The sequence below is a fragment of the Danio rerio genome, chromosome 7, assembly GCF_049306965.1.
Source record: "Danio rerio strain Tuebingen ecotype United States chromosome 7, GRCz12tu, whole genome shotgun sequence".
In the NCBI taxonomy this organism is placed as follows: Eukaryota; Metazoa; Chordata; class Actinopteri; order Cypriniformes; family Danionidae; genus Danio; species Danio rerio.
Window position 1 is genome coordinate 73,758,708 of NC_133182.1, and position 18,125 is coordinate 73,776,832.

General features: G+C 42.6%; 1 protein-coding gene across 8 annotated transcripts in view; it reads right to left on the reverse strand.

Annotated features, from left to right (window-relative positions):
- Positions 1-18,125, reverse strand: part of zfhx3b (zinc finger homeobox 3b) — a 781,589-nt gene that overhangs the window by 97,971 nt on the left and 665,493 nt on the right. For all 8 annotated transcript variants that reach the window (XM_068222142.1, XM_021478047.2, XM_068222144.1 and 5 more), the window contains one exon: positions 16,067-16,298. In XM_068222142.1, the coding sequence (XP_068078243.1) occupies positions 16,067-16,298 (232 nt within the window). The remainder of the gene's footprint in view (positions 1-16,066; positions 16,299-18,125) is intronic.

Here is an 18,125-nt window from a genome sequence, read left to right on the forward strand (position 1 = left end):
TTCCAGAATTTTTCAGAAACGATTTTTTAAAAAAGTGGCATTTTCCAGTTATTTCAAACAAAACCTTATGAAGTTTGTTTTTCTTTCTTTAGAAATACATGCTATGATGTTTTATACTTCCAAAATAAATTTTGTCTACATCCACAATTCCCTGAGCAAGTTATAGCAATTTATTTCAATGTTATTCCAAGGCGTTTTTCTATGGGGGAAAAAATGCATTTATTTACTGACAATGTATTTGCCCAAAAGTTCTGGGAATGAACTAAACAGAAAAAAAAAAATGTTACAAAATAATAGAACAGTGAAGCAAATTTGACTTTTTCCAAATAATATATTTTCAGTTACTATAAACAACACCACTTACAATGAACAAATAAAAAAAAATAAGAAAATAATAAATAATGTGTCAAAGTCCAAATAAACATGGTGCAAATCCTCAGTAAAAAAATAGATATAAATATTTACTATACCATAAATAGTTACATAACTAAACTAGATTCAATATGGAACATCCTTAGGTTTTATGTGCCAGCATGGATATGGTTGTCTGTGAATATGGATTTGGATATGGTTGTCTGCAATGCAGACAAACAGCTGCACCTTCATTTGCGTCTTTCGAAAACAGCAAGAGCAGCAGTTCGTCTTTGCTGTGTCACTGTTTTGTCATGTTTCTGTGCTGCTGTGCATGCAAAAGAACTTAGTATGAAAATTATTTCATGCAAAACATTTTTTTTTTTGCGTTTTATTTAGCCGCGCATAAATGTATGCCTATCTCTCATTCCGTGTTGTTCAAAAAGCTTGTTGATCCACAAACAAAAGCGAAACCTATGCTTATTGGTTGTGATATAGCGAGTTTGAACCAATCTGGGCATGGAGGAGGGACAATGCATCAATGTATGATGTCTGGTTTGTCCGGAGACACAGTGACGAGCGTTTCTTTGTCAAATCAGCGTTGTCAAATTTTGATGACGTAACCGCACTGATTCCGGAGCCTCTGAAAGTCCGCGAATGTTATGTCATACAGCACTGGAAAGCTGAGATTCTCTTCTTTATGCCAATCTTTGAATTGTATGAATCGGATCAGCGGATCAAAAGTTATTAAACATTTAAGAGCAATACTTATTTTTAGCCTCGGGCGGCTGTCTCGGTCTTTAAGGGTTAAACCCAGCCAGCGAAAAATGATGCCCTTCGAACAATGGGGGGAGAGGTGAAAATATAAAGAGTGAGAGACAGGGAGAGAGAGAGAGAGGTCCTCCCTCCATTCCCTTTCACTGAGCCAAATGGATTCCGAGCACTTATGCATTAATCAATCAATATCTCTCACTGTACATCAACGGCGCAACCAAGTTATGAATGACCTTTCTGACAAAAAAAGGACACTTTAATGTGCGCAAGACTACATGTAGCTGAGTAACTTTGGCCCATTTTTTATCACGCATGATTACACCTGCACAAGGCACGGGGCCATTAATAGTGCACTAAATATGACAAGGTTAGTCATTATTCAATTAGCACAAAAGAAGAGGGCAAGGGGCAAATAGGCGAGCGAGATGGGGGATGTCATCCTTTGGACATCCATCTGTCACTCAATGTGGCACGGAACAAATGGACTAACCCAGAAATGTATTGTTCTGCCACTCATTGCAATCATTTTCATATTATTTCAATAGCCGCATATCTTAAGTGTCACATTTTTCAGTTCCTTCGTACTCCGAGGAAGAAAAAAAAAAAAGGAGCAGTGTGCTAAGTCACACCACATTTACATGTAGCATCTGTGAGAGGATCTCATATGCTTTGAGAGCACTTCTTTTGTACCAATGTTCAAGAGCTAATTTAAAGATGGCTACTATCTTCAGATAAAAGAGCAGCTGTCGCACTTGAGAGAAATCACTGGCAGAACCAAGTCTGTTTATGATCAAGTACAATGTCACACTATCATTCGACTGATCACTCAGATACAGTTAGGTCTCGAAATGACTTGGAGCTCAGCCATTAGGACAAACAAGACATCGTCTGCCTTCTGAGGACTTCCTCCGATAGGCGGATTCACTTGAAAGTGTTTGGGCTGAACTTCTTTTTTATCTTAAAGAATAATAAAATCAGCAGCAAAGTGCTTTTAATTATCTTCTCATCAGTTATTACTAGTCATAGTCCTTCCCCCCTCACATTCTCTAGATGGGAGTCGAGCGGTTTTAGACTTCGGAAGCGAAATCTCTTGTGGCCGGGAACTTGCTCGGTATTGATGGCAAGAGCGGCACTTAACTCTTTGAGCAATCAAAACTCAATCATTTCTCATTAAAATCCTGAACGCCTGAAATCAGATAACATTTGGGGAGAGTCTCAGGGTTTCGTCCGAGAAATGGATTTCTCTGGGAACTTTCCTGGAGGTGGGAACTGGTGAGCACACAATGCAAAAAAAAAAAAAAAGAATTAGGCTTTCTTAAATGGAACGAGTATGAAACAGGGTGCATATATAGGATTCTGACATGGGGACTTCTGTTTCTCAGCCCCTCTTTTTTGGGGGTGCTCTGCTGGGGCGTGGATGTGAAGCACGGAGACAGAGTGGAACGGACAGGAGCTGACTGCACAGTGAAGCTGAGAAAAGAAGAATCCAGGCCATGAGCACAAATTAATGCTATTGTGAGTTTGCGCACAATAGGGCCTGCAAAGTGACTGCGGAAGACCCTTAAACAAAGGAGACATCGCTCTTTCCTCCCTTCCCAATTAGATTTTCTCACCCATTTTACATCACAAAAAGGGGTCCATTTTTGCCTAATTCCTCCCTGCCACTGACACAGGCACCTCGGAAACTAAACCAGAAGCAGATTAGTGCCAGGCGAAACGTGATTGACAGAGATCTGCACGCTTGTTTTGGACACCTACGCTGCAGCTACGATCCGTCCCTCCCTGCTTCTCTGAGAGCGTCTCCACCTCCTTTACACCTGCATGTGATATTTGCCAAATACATGCAAAAGACACAACTTTAAAAAATGTCTCCTCACTTCATTTTGACCATGGTCTGAGAAATGCTATGTACTATTAATATATTACACTCTGCTAATAATCGTTTGAGTCTCTAGGCTGTGCTCAGAGATAAACAGAGGTTCACTGTATTATTCATCGTTTGTTGATGTGTCTGGTTTGCGCTGGTTTAAATGACTGACACCATGGGACTAGATATGAATTCGAGGGTCTAGAAGATGTGAAGCAATTGTGTGTGTGTGTGTGTGTGTGTGTACAGTATGTTTTCTTTAATAGGCACGGGTTGGCATGTCATCTCTATGGCTGCTCCGCAGCATTGGCTCATTAAGGACACAGAGCGGAGTGATTCTGGTAAGTTCATGCTAATTTCCGTCCCTGTCTGCTCAACCACCCTTCTGAGACACTATTAGTGGCTGTTTGAATATTCAGATAAGCAGGAACCAGAGATGCACAAATTGAATCCCTTTATTCTGATTTAAGCCCTACATTGGGCTCCATCTGTACCCCCTGCATATGGGCAACAGTGAAGACAGGGCAAATATGGAGAGAGGGAGAAAGAACAAGGCCCTCAAGAGTGTTTCTGGCGTGCTAGCCACTTGCATGAGAGTTACGAAACGTAAGAACATTATAAAACTTAATATCCAGTGATAAAAACTCAAATTTTAAAGAGCTGCAAAGATGTTTGAGCTGATTGTTAGTCCATAAGAATGAAAAGAATGAGCATGTTTTCAAAACAGGTGTGTTGAGTCATTGACCATAAAGAGTGATGGAAAATAAGGCTTTTAATAAGTGTACCCACTCTAATGCAGTGCCACAAGGCTCTAAGTGGGGACAGAATTGCGTGTCCTTCCCTCTTGACTGTACGGCACAGCTGAATTGACTCGATACGCAGAGCACTCCTGTACGGTGACTGAGCAGATGGCATGAAAATTGACCTTTGCTTGCTTTCTGAACTGTGGATTATTCATCTTTAATGCTTTCAATTGGTCAGGGTGGCTTGAGCTGGAACCTTCTGACATATTTGCCTTCTCCCTTTCCTCTGCTGTGTCTTTAGAACTAATTTCCAACAGAAAAAAAAAAAAAAAATGCACTCCGAGACCTCAGCGAACGGCCATGCCAAGAATCCCAGCACAATAAAAAGGGCAAAAGAAGCTTGTAAACTGCAGCAAGGATTGGAAATCAACAGACAATGATTGCATATGCAGTAAGCGTTTAACAGGCAATGTGTAAAACAAAGAAAGAGGGAAATTCTGGCTCAGTAGTGCTATTGTTCTGCCGTCTTTATGTAGGACTAGTAAAATACGGCCAAAATAAAAGGTGTGATCACTGCCAAATGGCTATAAATTGTCACTAAGACTTAAAAAAACTGTGATTTTGACTCTTCTCATGGGAGTTCAGCCTTGTAACAGCTTATGGAACTTCACCCAGATGCAGTTCAACTGGACAGAAAGTGCTAGAACACAGCAAGCATTTTTTTGTTTTTAAAAGATGTCCAATAGATGTCTAATAGACATCTAAGCATAGTCATCTTGGTTAAAACAAGGCTAAACTTGGACTGTGTGAAAAAGACGACATTTAAGAATAGGCAAAAACTAGACTAGTCATCAAATAAACAGAAATGAATGGCTACAGATATAAAGTCGGTCTAATCTGTCTATTTGATGACTAGTCTAGTTTAGAGCTTTTCTTGGATGTCTATTAGATCTTCACTGACACCCGGTTTCCTGACCAATCCAGCATGATTGTGCGGGTATAAAATGACATAGGTGGGCATAGACAATTTGGGCGGTTAGGCAACGGAAGGCCCACACCCCCATAGACTGTGTTCTCGAGACCATCACAACCCCCACTTTTCATGATTGTCTGGGCGTTTTTTTTTGCATTTCAGCAGGTTTTGGCTCAATCGGCGGGTTTTGCCTGGAATCAGTCAGCTACATCTGCAACACTGCTGACAGCCCAAGTTTAGCCTTCTTTTAGCCAAGCTGTCTACGTTTAGATGTCTATTAGACGTCTATTAAACACAAAAGTATTTGATGGAAACAAATACACAACATTCACTTAACCGAACGTCATTGTCTAAAGATCATCCATCAGTAGATTCAGGCCCATCTGAATGAGCAGTAGTGAGAATGTGTCTGCTAGCAGCCAATAAAACAGAAATGACAGACCGAGTCGAAGCAGACAAAGAGATAGTGTGAAAACTTGAGACATCATAAATCTGGCCCAGTCAAACTCCGGGAATGTCCCAGTTTGTCAAAAACAAATAGCAGCTTGTCTCTGACCATTGCTAGGCAAACGAGCCTTCACATCTGGTCAAACAGTCAGGAATCTAGCTGAGTCCATTTTTGGATAAGCGAGGACTTGATGTGGGATTGTATTGCCCCAGAAGGCTTCTGCGGTAGAATGTGAACTAATAAGAAATCTTCATCAACAGCGCTAACCCCTTGTTACAGTGTGGCTAATCAATAACACCCAAAGCATGGGGACTTGCATGGCCTACAGTGTGAGAATTAGTGTTTCTTGCCTCTGAAGTTTCACCACGGAGCAAACATGATGGAATCTTCGTGTAGGAATCTTGCATTCGCTCCCCTCAAAGACCCCTGTCAGAATACACTAATGTCACATTGATCAGCTGCCTTGCCTTCCCTAACATCCCTCCGTCCCCACTTCTGTCACTCGCTCCTTCTCTCCTCTGGGCTGTGTGTGAATAATCAAGCGAGCGCTGAATCAATGGCTGCCGTGCGGCTCCACAGGTAAAGGTTAGCAGGGTGGAATATTGAATTATTCCTGCTTCTCTCATCAGTGCCATCTGCTTGGCTGCCTCTAATTGACAGGTCAGAGGGACAAGATGGCTCTCTTCAGTATTTAGATGTGTGCGAGAGCCTGATTCTCTGCTTTCTAGCCGCAAAACAACAGACGTTGAAACGATGAAACGTGCATCTTCCCGTCAGCAAGAGATTGTTTCATGTGCCAGCTGCCCTGAGAAGCCGGAGATGGAGGGAGAGGGCATTCTGCTGTCAGAGCTCTATGTTGAAGACACAGGCAGCTCATCTACAGCCAAAGATCATAGCCCTTGATCTTTGGCTGCCTATCTAGAGGGGACAAATCAGCTTGTTAAAAAAGGACAAAAATCTAAAACTTTCTGATCAACGATGGGAAAGCTCCATCTTTCAATCCCTGTTTTTCGCCTGTGGTCACACCAAACTGACGAAACACAACTGAAGCAAAAATCAGCCGTCTAACTGAAGTAACAGCTTGGCATCAAATGCCAAATCTGAGAGAAGCTAGAAACTTTTTGACTCACATCTCTAGTGTACCTGACACCCATTAACTCATTCATTCATTCATTTTATTTTCAGCTTAGTCCCTTTATTAATCAGGGGTCGCCACAGCAAAATGAACCGCCAATTTATCCAGCATTTGTCTTATGCAGGGGATGCCCTTCCAGCTGCAAGCCATCACTGGGAAACACCCATACACCCACTACGGACAACTTGGCTTACCCCATTCACCTGTACCACATGTCTTTGGACTTGTGGGGGAAACCGGAGCACCTAGAGGAAACCCAGGCGAATTCAGGGAGAACATGCAAACTCCACACAGAAATGCCAACTGACCCAGCCGAGGCTCGAACCAGCGACCTTCTTGCTGTGAGGTGACAGTACTACCTATTACGCCACAGCATCACCTATAGACAATTTAGCTTACCCAATTCACCTACTGTATACCACATGTCTTTAGACTTGTGAGGGATACCGTAGCACCCGGAAAAAACCCATGCTGGGAAAATGTGCAGCCAGCTATTTCTTAACACATGACATACAAAATATCAATTCCAGAAGAAGAGCTCTACATTTATTAAGTCCAGATGATAGTTATATCCCTGCTGAAAAATCTAGCTTAAACCAGCCTAGGCTGGTTGGCTGGTGTTAGCTGATTGACCAGGCTGGTTTTAGAGGGGTTTTGGCCATTTCCAGGCTGGTTTCCAGCCATTTCCAGCCTGGTCTTAGATGGTCAGACTGGAAAATGACCAGCTAAATCCAGTTAAAACCAGCTTGATCAGCAGGTTTTGGCTGGGCTCCCATCCTGGCTAGGCTGGTCAAGCTGGTTTTAGCTGGTCATCTAACAGCTTGACCTGCTATAACCAGGCTGGAAATGGCTGGAAACCAGCCGGGAAATGGCCAAAACCACTCTAAAACCAGCCTGGTCGACCAGCTAAAACCATCCAACCAGGCTAGGCTCAGTAGGGATATTTGTATTCCTTGCTTGTATACTATGACGATCGATTGCAAACATACTGTGATATATAAGATTACAACAAGAAGCACACATATTCCAAATCTATCTACTTTGAACTCTTACAGACCTCTATCAACTCTCTCCATGTCATCTGCTGTTTCTCGTCCAGCTGCACATTTCTGCTTAGCTGCAGTCTGCTTGGACACATGAGTGACAGTTCCTGTCCTCTGCGGTCTCCGTGCCCTGACTGACACAGGACGAGCGCGAGCCTTCAGCCTGCCACCCGAAACCCTCGCGCCCCGCTCGAGCTCCCCACCGCAGCCTCCAGGCCCCGGAATAGAACTCATTAGCACGTTTGGTAAGTACAAATGAGATGACTGCCTCCTGATGGACTGTCTATCTTTTGGATCAGCTTTCAGGGAGAGTGTCTCGTAATGACGGGTGAAGGGAATGAAAGAGGGGGAGAGAAACTAATATTATAATGCTCTCTACGCTCACTCTGGGCAGCGCAGCCTGAAATGGAGGGCCCTGAAGTGGGCTTGATGACAGAGAAGGCCTCTCTCACCCACACGCAGGATCCCACTGTGGGTGTGTGAACACCCACATGCGTGTTAATTGGGTGTCCGCGAGCATGCGAGGCTGTATACAATACGAATCTGCCGCACTTGTACAATTTACACCCTCTTATCATCTCCCCGTCGAAATGGAGCAAAGAAATATGTTCCAGCCACATAAAAGCACCGTCACCCACACATGTACTAAGACCCTCCGTTTGACCCGAGTCCTTCTCACCTCCTTGTTAGGGCAACCGGTGGTCAGAGCTATTCAGGCCTGGCCTTTAAAATGGCAATAGAACCAACCACACAATCCATGCTGATTTGCAGACAATCCCAGAATAGCAATGCTGCTTCTTGCAGTAGCAGGATGAGCCAGGGAAGGAATTTATACAGCGGCTGCCTGTAAACCAACCGGCAAAGAAAAGACTTCCTTGTGTGAGCCTGGCATGGACATATGAGCCCTGCCCAATGTTGTGCTGAGTGGAAAATCCATAAAGCCATCACTTAGGCTCTTTAATAAAAGGGCCAGTTTCATTTTAATATTTTTCGAAATGAAAGGTAATGCATTTATGAAATTCGTGGCACGCTCGGCGGACTAAAAACAATTTCCTCTGCAAGGCTGTGCCCTTCAGCGGCAGATTAAGGGACAGACGTCCGAGAGGAGCCGGCACAAGGCCCTTCAGGCCCTTGGTGGGGCTTTTGCCAATCGGATTGCTTCCTCCCTTCTCCTGCAGCATCCCAGCAATACCAGACTTTATTAAAAGAAGCCTCAGTGATGTTTGTTGCATGAGTTGCCCTGCTCTTTGTTCAGCTGTACCATGGCATGGTTGTGAGGAGGAAAGGGGTCATGGTTAGCAGCTATAATATCCTGTTTCTGAGAAGGTTTACTCCGCATTTTAACAAGCACGTAAAACAGATAGAACATTCCAAGCCTGGCTGATGTCTGCGGGGCTGTAAGAGGCCCGAGGTTCAGACACGCACCTTGCCCCGAATAGCCCCCCATAGTATCTCTTCCCCTTTGGAATGCACATATATGCTTTCATGCAGACATGTGGCCCCAGTCGATATAAAACAGTAATGTGCAAATGTGCATATAAACATTCACATCTCTCTTAGCTCAAGGTGACATTCCAGTCCAGTAAAAATAAAGGTAAGGACTTTTTAACACCACTCAGCTCTCCCCTCACTTGACATTTCCTGTTCGCCGTCCAAGAGCTTTAGTAAGTAAAGCAAAGAGCCTAGAAAAAAAGCCAGCATTTGCTTTAATAATGCATCAACCCGTGCATGCAATGCAGTTTTGCATATAAGCTGATATTATTCATGAGGCTGCAGGCAGATCATAGGGAGAGGAGTAGGGCTGCACAATATATCGCTTGAGCGTTGATATTGAATGTGTGCATCCGCAGTAGTCACATCGCATAATATGCAATGTTTGACCAAAAACGACAAGTCAAAACACACAGGATTTGTTTAGACTGCATAATTGAACCATAATAGATTGAAAATAATCCTCATATTTTATCTTAGTCATGATGACAGTACATAATATTTTACTAGATATTTTTCAAGACACTTCTATACAGCTTAAAGTGACATTTAAAGGCTTAACCAGGTTAGTTATGTTAACTAGGCAGTTTAGGGTAATGGGGTATATGCCGAGCTAGTGCTGTTACCATGCTGATAAACCTCCGGTGACCTGTTATTGTGAACTTTTTTCCATTTTATACGGTTCCTTTTACAGCATCGATGTTGTAATGTCATTAAAATACATTCAGTTAAATAAACTTTGACATTTATTTAGTTGCTCAAGCGTAAAACGGGAGAAAAAGCCGTTTACTCGCACGCGCCCGTCAGAATCGGCAGGCTAGCGCAGAAGCTCCATTGAATATACTGGGGTAAAATAAATGGTCATATTATAAAGACATGGAGGTGGAAAATGTAATTTGATGCAGTGCTTCTTGTACAATCTGAGACCCACTTTAAATCGGACATTACTCAGCTAGTGGAGATCGCTGATTTTTAAAGAAAACAGACCTTAAACGCACGGGATTTTGCATTGGCATTCAGTTCGCCGGAGGCGCTTAACCAAGGTTACTGTCAAATTAAAAGTCCTACTAGCATGCTTCGGCATATACCCTATTAGGCAAGATGGTTTGTTCGGTAGACTATCAAAAAAATATCTACAGATTAAGGAGGCTACAACCCATCACTGGGAAACACCCATACACTCTTATTTACACACATACACTACAGACATTTTAGCTTACCCAATTTACCAATAACACATGTCTTTGGACTTGTGGGGGAAACTGGATCAACACAAACAATAAAAGGGTAAAAACCTCAAAAAAAATGAAGTAAATTAGATTTAATAGTCCTAAAAATGTCATGTATTGTACACATAAAGTAAAAAATGAAGCAAATTTTGTCTAAAACCTTGAATTCTACTCAGTAGTAGGAACACATCTCAAAATGACAAATTATTTATGAAAGTAAAGTAAAATAAATAAATAATAAAGTAGCAATTTTATCAATAAAACACAGTAATAAAGCTTTTTATTATTATTATTTTTGTTAGGAATCTTATGAAAGCAGTCAAAAAATAAAAGAAAGACATTTTAAAATAAATATATTTTCAAAAAAATTATAATAAATACATAAATAAATAAATATTAATAATAATTTGATATATATATATATATATATATATATATATATATATATATATATATATATATATATATATATATATATATAAATTCTAAAGATTGTACATTAAGAATGTACTGCATTCTTCAGACAGCAAAAAAATCATGTCATTGACCCTTGTGATTATGTCAAAGACTTGTTCATATCCTCCAGTGCTATTCCCTGCCTGGGCACTAAGGGGGGAGGGCTGCAGTTGGCACGAGAAGCCGAGCAGGCTGCTGTTCCCCTGTCTACAGACAGGGATTTCCTGCAGCACGTCATAGCTCAGAGATCACGGCACTGCCATCTGCGACCGAAAAAAAGATTTACATCAGCAGCTAATCCACAGCACCAGTGTAATGTGTACACTCTCTAAAACAGCTTTCCCTCCTGGCTCCTACAAGCCCGTACACAAATCTTCTGGGCTAGTTTTTAAGCAATGCCACCCAAAGGCCTGTAGCGCCATCAAAGAGCCAACTAACCAGCTTTCATTTCCACTTACCTCTTTTCTTACTCTCTCTCTCTCTCTCCTGTATCTGTCAGTCTGCAATGTTTAAAAAAACTTCAGTCCATTAAGTCTTCTGAAATGAGAGACCCCAATGTGTCATCCAGCTATATGCCCTGGTGAACATCACTCATAAAACCTGTCATCTGCTGCTGTAGTGTCTCTTCCCACACATCAAGCTCAGACACACACACCCACACCCACATACACACTCACAAAGCCGACTGTGTGTGTGTAAGCATGCAATAGTGTGGGCTGTCTGGGGCATCTAAAAATGTAGAAATTTGGGAAACCCGTCTTGTAGAGAGCTTCCTTGTGTTGTGGTGAGTGAAGGGGTTAAGAACGAGCGTCCAGTGAGAGAATGGCATGCTTGAGCAGCACATTTTGAACGCGGGGGCAGGAATTAAAACAATGCCTGCTTTTTATCCATGCAATGCTTTAATTGGATGGGAAACTCTGCCGCCTTGGCACTTGAACAAGAGGGCAAAAAGTGGCACAGAAACCCAGCTTACACTTCCTGGATGGCAAAACATCAACATGGAGCCTAAACATATTTGTTTGCATGTGTATACATTCATTTCAAATCTAAATATGCGAATTTGTGTTTGTCACGGGCCTAATAAGGCTTGGATGGCATGTACTCATGGGTAATTGGTTCTTTTAATCAAGCCTTGCTTAGTTCTGAGAGAAAACAATATCACAACAACATATGGATCAGAACTGAAAACAAAGCTAATCAATATTTCCACAATCAATTGTTTTCATCAACAGCATCTGCTATGGCACACTTTCCCTGAATTAGTGGTATGGATCTTTTTTAAAAATGATCCTCATTGATATTGCTAACAAATGACCAGAAAATGGAATGTGACAGTTGCAGAGAGAGACGTGAAAGACCTCCCTCAGGGGTGGCTGCGCAGCCTTAATTTGGGAACTATTAAAGTACTGTATCTATTGGCTAATGTACGTCACTGGGGGGCTCTTAATTCATAAGCTTCCCACTAATTGCCAAAGAGTTTTATGCTTTAGGTTTCTGAAGTTCATGTCTGCGTACTTTTCTAAACTCTGCCATAATAATAATAATGATTATTTCTTTCATTTATATAACACTTTTCTAAACACTCAAAGCGCTTTAGGCATTTTTTTGGAGGGGGGAATCTCCTTATCCACCACCAGTGTGCAGCATCTACCTGGATGACACGATGGCAGCCATATTGCGCCTGACTGCAAACCACACACCAGCTGATTGTTGGAGAGAAGACAGATGAAGCAAATTATGATATGGAGATAGTTATTACAAGGATGGGCAAACTCAGTCCTGGAGGGCCGGTGTCCTCCGTAGTTCAGCTCCAACACTAATCAAACATACCTGAACATGCAAATCAGAGTCTTCAAGATGACTAGAAATCTATAAGCAGGTGTGTTTGATTACAGTTGGAGCTAAACTGTGCAGAACACCAACCCTTCAGGACCAAGTTTACCCACCTCTGAGTTAGGAGGTCATGATGGACCAAGTGGGCAAATTTGGCCAGGATGCCAGGGTTAAACCCCTACTTTTTTTTTGAAGGGCATCCTGGGATTTTTAATGACCACAGGTGGTCAGGACCTTGGTTTAATGTTCGAAAGAATGTGCTCAATAAGTAGTATACACTCTAGGAAATAAAGGTACGTGATCTATCACTGGGTGGTACCTTTTCAAAAGGTGCAAATTTGTACCTAAAAGGTCCATATTAATACCTCAAGGGTATATTTTAGTACCTAAAAAGTACAAAGGTGTTCCTCTTAAAATTTGTAGGTACCAATATGTACCATTAAGGTATTAATATGGACCATTTAGGTACAAATGTGTACCTTTTGAAAAGGAACCACCACACTGACAGATTGTATACCTTTATTTCTGAGAGTGTAGAGTCTCCATCAATATAATGGGGCGTTAGGACCCACACAGACCGCAGGTAGAGCACCCCCTGCTGGTTTTACTAACATCACTTCAGGCAGCCTTGTGGTCTCCCATCCAGGTACTAATCCGACACTGCCCTGCTTTGCTTCAGTGGGTGACCATTTGAAAGTTGCAGAGAGGTAACTGCTGGCATGATGATACTAAATATATTTATCTATACAGTTGGGCACAAACACTAAGGTGCCATCTGATAAAGGCAACTGATTTTATGGTTAAGGGCAGGGGTGTCAAACTCAGTTCCCAGAGGGCCACGGCTTTGCGCAGTTTAGCTCCAACCCTGCTCCAACACACTTACCTGTACAGTAGGTATCAAACCACCCTGAAAGATTCAATTAGGTTGATCAGGTGTTTTTAATTAGGGTTGAACTAAACTGTGCAGAGCTGTGGCCCTCCAGGAACTGAGTTTGAGATCAGTGGTTTAAGGTCTAATTCCTGGCTGCAAAACAGAATCACTTAAGTTTAAAAGCTTAAAAGTCAAATACTGACCATTTGCTTTATGTTTGGAGTGACGGTCCTTCTCTACTTACCACTGCTTAATGGCTTCAGCCACACTATTTTTAACCACGTCCCTCTTATCGTTAGTTTGCGACAAATGAATGAGGTGCAAAAAGAAAGCCCAGCCCTTATTCAACATTTAACTTCAGCTGGAATTACATCAACATACTGAAATAAAAGTCTCAGCAACTTCCGGTTCATGCATACTTCAAAAAAGAACATCACGGTTCACATTGTTTTTGCTTAGGGTCACTAAGAAAACTGAGGAGTGGGAAAGCCGAGATCTGCTTGGGGAAGTAGCCCAGCACCTAACACCAACAGAGCTACACACCGCACAGCAGCAGCCAGGGGAATTGCATCCTAGCTGACCCAGAAATCCAGGGCCAGCTTTGTTTTAACAAGCAGGGAGCCTTCTACCACTTTAGCAACTGTGCCTCGACCACAAGAAAGAGCCCAGTGCCTCAGAAGAGCTAGCGGAGAGGAAATTAAATATTACACCATCAGGGAATGGTTTCACTCGGGGTAAGGGGGGGCAGGACATTAAGAAGTGTAAAGGTAGTCTGGGGGAGGGTGGGTTCATAAGTGTGGGGGACGGCGGTGAGGAATTAGTAATGTTTCTTATTCGCTGATGAAGAGGTATGTTCATTATCAGCGTAATTTGAACAAGATGCTGAAGCAGGGAGTTGGAGCAGGCGAAGAAGGCCGACATTCTTTATTACACACCTCATTTCATTTAACTGACCTTTAAATACATATACTTTTTTATATATGCGGGAGTTGAGAAAAGTCAGTCAACTTTGATCCCGGTTATTAAAAGCGATGGGACTTGTTTTCAGACTGAGCATTTCTCCATTGCTTGGCCGACAGGAGCTTGAGTTTGATTCTGCATGTGTAGGGCAATCAATCAGCTGTTCAACGCTTCGACTGCAGCCTGCCCCGTTTAGTAAACAGAGCGTCAAAGACTATTAGGACAATGGTTCCTCTCGGAAGACCCAGCCTCCCTAACAGAGCACCCACAAGCCCAGTTCTGACGTCAGTTAGCAGGTATCAGCTATCAAAGGACAGGGACGCTGGGACGCCTTTCTCTCTCGCTTATTCTCCATGAGTAGGAAACAACTGTAGATAATAAGAGGCAGGTTGGTTCCCTTTTGAGCTGCTGGTCGATTTACACTCACCTTGTCCTTCATCAGCATTTCCCAGTCAGCACTGGGCTAGACCTCAGCCTTAATCACCTACACATTCTCTCCTGAAGGTACAGAAATTCAATAATATCTAGTCTAGAAAAAGGCAGTAATTAAATACATCAAAAAGCTTGCATGGCTGCGCAATCAGCCATCATCAAAGCACACAGCCATTTCTCACTACAAAGAACATCTCATCTGACTAATTCTGGAAGAGTTTGGAAAAGTTGTGCCGCACAGCAGACATAATGTGTTGTTTTTGAGCTGTTGGCTCATTTGACGTCAAGGGGGTACGACTGGATTGCTGCAACTAGAAAAAAGATGGCAGAGGGTTGCAAATGTGTGTGTGTGTGTGTGCGTTTAACGACTGCATGCTGCTCTGCCCACACATCCCTACTGCAGGAGTCATTACCTAACCTCCAACCAGCCTCACAAACAAGGGAATCCATTAACGCACATCAAAGGTTAGCCAAGAAAATATATAAATAAATGCTACATCAACCAAAAAAGAGAGAGAGCGAGAGGAAGAGAGAGAAAACCAGACTTGTTTGTGAACTCTTTACCTCCACCTACCCAGAAACACACTCTAAATCTTCCGCACCCCCACCCTTTTAACCTAAGTGGGCCTTCCTATTGCCTTTGCATGTTCACTTGTCCACTGTACTATAGTCATTAACATATTTGGAGTGCAGCGAGCAGAAAGCTTAATTGTCCTTAATTGCTCGGCTAAATATGTTCTCTAATGATTCTCCTCAGATCTGTGACTGCCTTTTGCGCAATTTCCCGGCCGCTGGCTTCATTATCCCTGCCTCCTTGGAACAAAGCGTCTTTAGAGGCCAACTCCCCCCTCCGTCTTTTGCTCTCTCTCTCTCTTTCTCTCTCTCTCTCCCCCACGGCACAACGCTAGAAGTCGGTTGGGCCGCCTGGCTTGCGGGAGGGAGGGGAGCGAGGCACAATGAAAGTCTTTAGTCAGGGCACAAGAGTCAAAATGATTAGAAAACCAAATCTATGCTGAAACAGTGTGTTAATTGACTCTAGCTCTGTTGTCTTAATGGCTAACTTACATATGGCCTGACGAAGGCCTCGGCCCCCACATGATGTTTTTTGCGCCTCCTCCCCTTGCTTTTCTAAGCTTAATGGCGTCTATGATTGTTTATTTAATGTCTGCAAAAACGGGAACTGTATTCATATTAAAGTTTAAAGATATCCTTTCTCTTTCTTAGTCATCGATGAAGATCTGAGCCAAGGTCCAGGGGCCGACTATGCCATTTGACAAGATCTCAACATCTACCAGGTACAGATGACAACACAGAATCTGCTCTGTTGTTAACAACCAAGCTGCAACAAATGCTTTTCAAGTCTGACTTACGAACTCTTAGTTTCACAACTGCTACAACCACTAAAAACGGAGGCATCTTCACGCAGATACATTAGAAACACTTATAGATATAATTCTTACCTGTGTCAGCAGATGGACACTTGCGAATTGTAAAGATGGCGCTCAACTCCTCCTCTTCCTCAGGCAGGCCCTTCTGCAAGCGCTGCAGCTTCCGCAGGCTCTCGCTGCGCTGGTGCTTCATGGAACGAACGTGTTGGATGAGGTTCAACTTGGCCTTGGTAGAGTAGTTACACAGGACACAGTGGTAGTAGCACGACTCTCCCTCTACAGCGTTCTCATGCTGCTGCAAATGCTGTAGTGATAGAAGGAAGGTTTTTTTTAGCCAACAGGATATCTAACGACATTTACAAATGAATAAATCAATTACCAATCAGGACTCTGTTGTTTAATACAAAGTAAACGTCATTCATTAACACTATGTTGGATTCTGGACCTTGACGTGCTTGTGTGTGTCTGTGTGCTAACAAGATGCTGGCGCTCCCTGGAAGAAAAGAGCATGTCTGCTTCTACAGGAAGAGCGTGCGCAGGGACACACGAAGGAAAGTGCATTGATCCCTTTCACTCAAGAGAAGTCTTTCGTTTCTGAAAAGGAAACTCCAAACATCTGCCTGTTTCACGCATGGGATGCTAAATATTGATCACCAGCGAGTCAAATCCTGCTTGTTTGAGAGCAAGGCAAACAGAGAGAGAGTAACAGGCCAGTGGTGGGACTCTCTGACCATATCTAGGAGAGATCCTTGGAATGGGCCAGAGATATGTGGCACGATCCACAAATCCAAAACAAGCCAACCACACTGTACACCCAAAGGCAACACTACAATCCAAAGCTGAGTCTTTGTTTATCGAACACACCACACCTAATCAATGAGACAAGACCTACACAATACATTGCAGGCATGCATTGTAATGGAATGGAATGTGTATTTATAAAGTGCATTTATTGTGGATGACCATAGGGCAACAGCACCAGTGCGCTCTCCACACACCAGCTATAGATGGAGTGGAGAGACAGTGATAGAGCCAATTCAGGGAATTTGGCCAGGACACCAGGGTTACACCCCTACTCTTTACGAGAATGAGATTTGTAATGACCTCAGAGAGTCAGGACCTCAGTTTAACGTCTCATCCTGACAGTATAGCGTTCCCTTCATGTTACTGGGGCATTAGGACTCACACAGACCGCAGATTGAGCGCCCACTGCTGGCCTCACTAACACCACTTCCAACAGCAACCTAGTTTTCCATGTGGTCTCCCCTCTAGGTACTAAACAAGTTCAGCCCTGCATAGCTTCAGTAAGTAACCTTGAGTCTTGGGCTGCAGGGTGATACGACTGTGGGATATAGATTTGATGGTTAGCGCCTGTATTCTGAAGATGCTTACTAATGTTCTTAATCTTGCATAACCTTGATTCATCTCTTCATTCCAGTCAAGTGATTGTTTTATAAGCTTCGCCAAAGAAACAAACTTTTGTCAATACTGCCGATGTTAATCAAAGGCAATTTCCCTCATTCATTCTTCATGGCCATCACCTCTTGGGTGAATTACATTTGTGTAAGTACTCTGACTATTTATATACGTCAAGACTGTCCACCCTCCATGTAAAACAAGAGAAAAAAAAGCTGTCTGTTTTCAGAATCAGCACATTACTTATTTGAAACTCTATGACAAAAGAACATGAAGGTCGCTGACAACTTCGAGACTTACGAACAAACGTAAGACGGTTGGAACAGCTAGTGTAAATGTTTCAGCACATTAAGCATTAAAAAGTATCTGCTGAAAAAAGAAAAGTATCTGCTCATCATTTCCTGTCCACTCTTCACTGCAGTATTATAAATAAAAAGGCCAATTATGATAATGTGACCAAAATAGCAGTTTCGTCCCTAGGTATCTTTACCTTGCTTTCGTTGTTTACCGTCCCTCTGTTATGTGAGTCATAAAAGGCAACTAAATTGCATCATGAAGGAGATGATGCAAATTCGTAAAAAAATATCTCTGACTTTTTGCCTGGCAAAACATGTATTTTCTCTCTTGTGGAGAAGCTCTTAATCTCCTGCACAGACCACCCCCAAACCCTGACAAAGGTCGGGGAAAACAAATTGATTCATTAAGACGCGGCTGA